At 39.1% G+C, this 7473-nt stretch overlaps 1 protein-coding gene across 1 annotated transcript in view; it reads left to right on the top strand.

Annotated features, from left to right (window-relative positions):
* Positions 1 to 4470: 4470 nt before the first annotated feature.
* SNX24 (sorting nexin 24) overlaps positions 4471 to 7473 on the top strand; it is a 117079-nt gene continuing 114076 nt past the window's right edge. Inside the window, exon 1 of the mRNA XM_075179153.1 lies at positions 4471 to 4685. Within this exon, the coding sequence (XP_075035254.1) occupies positions 4626 to 4685 (60 nt within the window). The 5' untranslated portion in view covers positions 4471 to 4625. The remainder of the gene's footprint in view (positions 4686 to 7473) is intronic.

The raw sequence follows: 7473 nt of genomic DNA, 5'->3' as shown, positions 1-7473 counted from the left end.
GATACAATACACCTCATTGACCGATCCATGTGTGTTATAATGCAACTGTTCATCCTAGCACAATCCACCTACAAGGAAGAGTATGGGCTCTTACATCTGGGCATAGCCTTGCACCTATAGTATGTTAACTCTGAGATGCGTTCGCAGCTACCTACACAAACATTTCTTGTAAATTCAGTTGTCAAAATAAAGAGGGGGGAGGGGTTATAATAGGGTAAACAAAAATAAAAAAAGTCTATTGAATTAGAAATTCAGAATGCTTGTTTTCGACTTCACTCAAGAAAGGTTCTTAATAGACAAAGGATGTTGTGACAATGAGTTGTTGGCAATATTATTTTGGTGGGGCATCCCCAGATGGTTTCATTATTTCACATAATATAACTTAAACATACCTCTCAACTTTCCTGATCCAAGCGACGGCAATAAACTACCTTGCCAAACTGCCACCAAATTGCTAGGCAATGCCCATTTGCCTGCAATAAAACAAAAACATTGGGGGGTATGCCCTAAAGTAAGGAGACACCAATACTTTTTAAGGTGCCTGTGACAGGATGGGCCTCCATGCCGCCCTGTTGTGGTGCTGGGGACTAGCTGGGCTTGCCACGGCCCCTTTCTTTATCCCAATTGTGCCCCTCTAAATGCAATAGGAGGAGCTTCTGCTGCCACTAAGTTACTTAAATGGCACCTAGAACCGCTTCCTTCTAGGTAACTCTTGTTGCCAGTGCACTTTTCTGCTGGACATTTGGGCTGGTACACCAGACCTCTTCCTTTAGATCAGGGTTGCTGTGGATGGTTCCCCCTGGCCTACCACACTGGCCAGAGCTGCAGGGTAGCAGGCAGAGCGTTGTTACTAGATGCTGGGCCGAACCTCAGAACAGCTGAATAACAGATTAGATGGGTTCAATCTGTAGTTCACAGGAATTACAGCAGGTAAGTATTCGTGAAGGCAGGATCTTGAAGCAGTGATGTTTTATTAGCTCAAGTAGTCCTTACAAGGACAGTTACACGCTAGTTTGAGGTACCAGCGATCTTCCAAAACTTACAGATGGAATAATAAAAAACATGGTCAAACGGCTCTTTTTCTACAGTTACTGACTCATATGTTAGCAGAGAGTAAACCAGCCTCCTTTTCCAGGCATCAAAATGTCTGAGATTTTACATTCAAAGATTAGCATCAGGATGTAATATGTTGTCTAAACTTGGATTGTAAATGCAATGTATACTTAACCAAATTTACATCAATCTGTGATTTCTTAAATCACTTGTTGTTTACATTATTCATGTAGTATGTCTCTCTTTGTAGCAAGACAGGAAAACAGTTAACAACTTCCTACTGTGTATTCAGGCTAAACAAGTGTTGGTCACTTACATGAAAGAAATTCATTAGCATGGGATCCTTTCCTCAGACAGTTGGAGAAACAAATTTCCTGCAAAATCCCATAATATATCAATACATGTCTAGTATGAGAATAAATCATCATCATCATCATCACCATTTATTTATATAGCGCCACTGATTCCGCAGCTCTGTACATGTACAGAGAAATCATTCCCTGCCCCATTGGAGCTTACAGTCTAAATTCCCTAACACATACACAGACAGAGATAGACAAGAATAATTTTTTGATAGCAGCCAATTAACCTACTAGTATGTTTTTGGAGTGTGGGAGGAAAACGGAGCACCCGGAGGAAACCCACGCAAACACAGGGAGAACATGCAAAAATACATTTACACTCCCAGCACCCATCGCTTAACCTTTACGATGCTTCACAACGGTTACTTACTGGTGCCACAGCGCCCATACATTATATATATATATATATATATATATATACACATTTAAATAAACATTCACTTAAATACATTTTTACACCCCTCTGGCGCTGGGTATTAACCCTTCTGGAGCTGGAGCACATTTCAAGATGGACCCGGCCACAGTGCATTTGACTATGGTCAAATCTCCTGCTTGCCCATTATATCTATAGTTGGGTGATGACAGAGAAACCTGCTTGCGAACATCAGCCTATTACTACAATGCAGGCTATCTCAGGAGATGTGTAGGGTCACTTGTCCACGTGTGATTATAGCATTGAGGACGATGCTGTATGTGACAGAGGCAATGTCATGATGTTCGGTGAATGGAGGTAAGCCTGAGGCCCACACAGAGGAAGGAGCAGGGTCTTCCAATGGCACAGTAGTCCTGATGCAGGACAATTGTGGTGTCAAAGGCACCTCTATTTAAAACATCCATCTTAATTATAGACCGGAGCGTAGTGTGGATGGAGCAGGTGAACGCCACAGACATACAGTACTTCTGCCTGAATAAAAAACACAAAGGCTCCCATTTATGGAGGAATTGCTGCATATATCACCCAACAGAGGAAGATGTCTGGAGCGTGGCTATGATGGCCATTCATCCAGAGACTCTACAGTTCACCGCCCACACACTAGCTAAGCCCTTCCACCATTTTGTAATGACGGGATTTAGTAGTGAAGGGAAGCACCATACCATGTGCTCATCCAGGTGCCATGGCTTGTTCCTACATCACTGTTTATAGATGCAAATTAATCCAATCTGAGAGAGTGCAACTAAAGGCAAAAACATTTAAATATTTTATTTTAAAGGCTCATACAAGAGGCAAGGATGTAAACTACCACAGACACAGGGGGTACAGCTGCTTGGGGCCCATAGGTGAGTGGGGCCAACTTCCCTGTCAAAGCCCAAGGTTATTCATTATTGTTGGGAACATGAGGTCCCTTAACAAACTTTTGGAGGGCCATAAATGTCTATTTACACCCCTGGTAACTCATGTAAAAAAATGTAAAGTGATAAATAGGTATTTTATATCTTGGATACCCCTTCTACCCTTGTAATCCTTCATAGAGAATATAGTGTGCCCAATACACAATACTTACCTGGATCTCCACACTGCCAACACAAACAGAAGCAAATATGTCTGGTTTATGGCAAGGGTTACAAGCCTACATATAAAGCATAGATATGTTGATTAACAGTGTTAGTATCACATACATTAGTATATTTGTACTAAGTACCCAAATTATACACAATATAATACTCTAACAAAGTGTCATATATTTAACAGAATAGGGTAAAAGATACCATTAAATGCAAACACCCAGTTTATTTTAGTCACATGCGAATCTTCTTTGCTGCAGCTGTCAGAATTCAAATGACAATTAAGTAATGCAAGTAAATTGCAGATATTCAATAATATAGCATACACAATACGGGTTTCAATTAAGTCAGTGGGAGGGGTAAGGACGTATTCAGCGGGGTTGGGTACGAAATGTCCTGTCAACATGAAAACGTCAACTGGCTAAATGGTAACACTTCCATTCTGGTGACAGCTTCAAAATGTGGACAGTGTGAATGTCAGCATTCACAATGACAACAGTCACACTGATGACATTAAAAGAGCAATTCCGGCAGCACCGGCAATTTCCACAGGTATGGATGTGTGTGGAAGTGAGAGGGGGTAGTTTTAAATATTACTTATGGTTTTTTAATAACTAATTTGTGCCAGTGGTCCCAACGGCTGCATAGATCTTTTAATGTCAGCAGTGTGAGTGTCAACATTGTGTATATCGACATTCACACTGTCCACATTTTGAAAATGTCACCAGAATGAAGTGTTGGCATTTAGCATGCCGACATTTTCATGTTGGCAGGGAAGTGCCGACAATTCCACTGTCGTAAATATGACCACATCCCATTGAACCAGAGGCAGCAGCTATCATCATTATCAGTTTGGTTCTTAAACTATGGGGTAGAGCTTCCTGACAGGAGACTCTACATCTTCCAGGTCTACATTGGTTTTACTTAAACATGCCCTTACTGGACTCATGTCCGACTCTGCATGAGGCCCTATATGTATAGTGAATGCACTGCTGACTGCATTTTTTTTAGGATAAAAAATCAGGGAGGTAAAAAAATCAAATGTAAACTTTAATATTTTCTTTTACAGAACCATTTGACACCAGATCAGGATAACACACATTTTGTTTTGTCAAAATAAAATTGTTTTAAAAATGCAAATGACATGCACTTCAAACTCATGAGTCATAGCAAATATGCAGCTACTGACATTTCCAATGCAGTGCTTTTATGTAATTTTGTAGCAGTTATCATAACATTTTTAGATTACTTTCTGCTATATTAACAACAGTAACTAAAAATGCAACTGCAGCCAACACATTGCAGCTTCTGCATTCGATTCACAATCCGACAGCCCATCGCTTGGACTATATCTCTCTCCCAACAACAAAATAACACTAGTATAAACAATGATTATGCAGTTAATGTTCCCAGGCATTCACACCAGACCCCATACTGTGTTATAATAAACAGGAATACGAATATAACAGATCCCAGTCGTTCCAGTGCTGTGTTTGTGAATACGTTTCCGGCTCCCAGTCTGCAGGCTCACATGACAGGTCATGTGACAGCAGCTCCCATATGGCTTGCTCGGCCAGCCTTCCCTCACTGCTATCCTGGTGCTGGGGCTCGTAGAACGCTCGGAGTCGCTACACATTGTGACGTCACGCACAGACATTCCATTGCCCGCCCCTGTGCCTGAGTGCCCTGTGCGAGGAGGTCGGCGCGATGGAGGTTTACATTCCATCGTTTCGCTATGAAGAGAGCGATCTGGAAAGGGGATATACGGTAGGGAACATAGCGGTCTACTGTATGGCATCAAAGCTGACATTCATTTGTGTACAGTGTGAAATACATCTATCATCAATCTGCTATAATGTGTTTACTGAGCACTGCTGATGACATATTTGTGTAATATGACAATTACAAGAAGCACTATAATTAGTGATAGTCTAAACTCAGTTATCTTGTCAGTTGTCTTACTGCCAATTCAATGACGTGTATAATTATTTTATTCCTTCGACATGATTGAGGGTTTTTTTTTTTTAAATCTTTTTTTGTCCACTGGATTTATTAAAATAGCAAAAAAAAACCTAATGTAGAACATTAAAATAAATAACAAATTTGATATCATCATTTAGAATTCTCTTTGAAGAGCTCTATGTAGTGCAGGTGCCATGCACAAGGTCAGTGATGGCATGTCCTAAAGTCTGATTTTAGTAATAATAATGATTATGCAATAATCATAATAATGATTATGCAATAAAGTATCAAAACATCATGACCATAACTTGAAACTTTTTTTTTTTTTTCCTCAGAATATTTTTGTTGGCTGTAAACTTTTTAAACAAGCGGACACATAAATGATTTACTGTATAAAGCATTTACTAGATCAGTCTACTCTAAGACATATGTTTGGGTTGTCTGATGGGGCCAAATGTGTCACAGGTTTTTTCAGTTGGCAGATTGCACATATGAAAACCACCAATCTGGGTAATGTAACAGCAGAAAGTCTGTTAAAAAAAAAACCCTGAGTGGTCTTAGCAATGGCCATTGTCATACAAACACATTAAAGATACTTTTTAAAGTCCTTGAGTTGGTAACTTTGTTTCTTTTTATTGAGTTGTCATGTATAACATCAATGTTATGATTACATTCCATATATAATGCCCCCTCTGCCCCCTCCTCCCTGCACAATGTGGGGATATAAAATAAAACCTCTAAAAACATGCAGGAGAGACTTTCAGCCTATTTTTCTCACTGAAAAAACAATTCTTGAATGTCAAGATGTCTGCCATGTCCAAGACAAAGTGTACAGAGATAAACAAATTGGTTTGACATGTTTTTGTTTAGTGTAATTATAGCACACCTTACTCAGCAAAGGGTGTAATTATAGAACTGGTGTAAGCTGGCATGCACTACAAACCAATTTAGTTTTTTTTTATATATAACTTTAGTTAGTAGCATCTTGTTAGGGGAAAAAGTGACTCTTGCTCGGATTGGGAAGATAGTTTGATTTCGTTATTACACAATATAGTAAAACACTGCACTTCTTCTTTTGGTTTTCTGTTTTTTTTCCCCCAAGTTGAATTACTGGAGTCTACTCATTTGCCACAGATTGTGTAATGCTCGGTCATGAGTGACTAGAGAATAAATGTCCCTGAAGGAAAAGCGGAGGAACCCCCTTCTGAGACAGTTTTACAAAATATTATTCACTGTAGACATTTTTGGGATTGTTTGTGTGTTTTGCCAACATAAACTAAGGGCCTACTTGGGTGTCTCAGGCCACTTTAGTGAATGCTCTAGTAACTTAATGCGCAAACTGTGTTAATCTAAAGCACATATTAATGTCATTTTTAAAGTTCCTAAACCCACATAACTATATATATATATATATATATATATATATATATATATATATATATATATATATATATATATATATATATAAAAAAAAAGTGTAGACATGTTTGGGCTTAAGTTTATAAATCTTAAGTGGGCTTACTTTTTATTAGCTCGGAGGTTGTAACTGATATTGACCGTATGATTTTTAGTCGAATCAACTAAATCTTGTCTCTTTGTTTTGGCTTGCTGTGTTATATTCATTTCTATTACTGAAGGCAAACTAAATGGTGTTGATGCCTATGTGGAAACAGAGCTAGGCAGGTAATGATGTAATTTGTATTACATCAGTTCACAGGGTGCATCACAATTTATCCAGATAGACAGCATCTGCTCTACTAAGGAGTAACTTTCTGTCTGGCAAGCAGCTGCTCCCTTCCTGTGACCCACACATCTTCTCACGCACAGATACTGCACAAAGTCTGATAGAAAGTATATTAACACTATCACATGACAATGAGTTCTTCAATCATGTGTTCTCCAAGTTACACACCACAATCCCTGCTTCCCTTGTCCTCACACCTCTCATTGGATGCCACGTCAGACCACATCTTCTCTCTTAGGGGGGTGACAATGGATTCGGCATAAGAGGGTTAATAATATTGCAGTAATTTGTGAGGCTCAATGATAACTGTATGTCCCAACCGGGCTAAAGATATAACCTTACATTCACTTTGCATATTACAATATGTCCAAACGCTGGCAACATACATATACATATGTAGAACTTTGGGGGTGTCGGGGCTATTGGAATTAAACTTCTGGTAACAGAATAATTGTAAATCATTTTCCACTACTCCTATACTGAGTTTGCCAGCCAAAAACAAACATAGGTAAACTTTTATGCCCAGCTCAAGCTCCACAGCATTTGAGTGTCCCACTTCTCTGGTTAAAGCAGTGGGTTTCCTACATAGGTCCATTAGTTAAAGAAAAGTTGGAATCTCACTCCTAAGAGTTAAGAGTCATGATGCCACAGATTTGCCCAGAAAATGTCATGTCAAACACATCTTTGCAGCTATAGTAATACAGTAGATAAAGGTTGATAAGGATTTCCTGTATTCCACAAATGTGGTTAATCTTTTACTCTTGACAATGCAGCGTAAGCAGGCAAATTACATTAAATCCACATTTAGCTAAACTAAACAGACTTCACTATATCTAAACTGATGTTCTT

The sequence above is a fragment of the Mixophyes fleayi genome, chromosome 1, assembly GCF_038048845.1.
Source record: "Mixophyes fleayi isolate aMixFle1 chromosome 1, aMixFle1.hap1, whole genome shotgun sequence".
NCBI classification, from domain to species: Eukaryota; Metazoa; Chordata; class Amphibia; order Anura; family Limnodynastidae; genus Mixophyes; species Mixophyes fleayi.
This window is presented reverse-complemented; position numbering and strand designations above follow the sequence as displayed.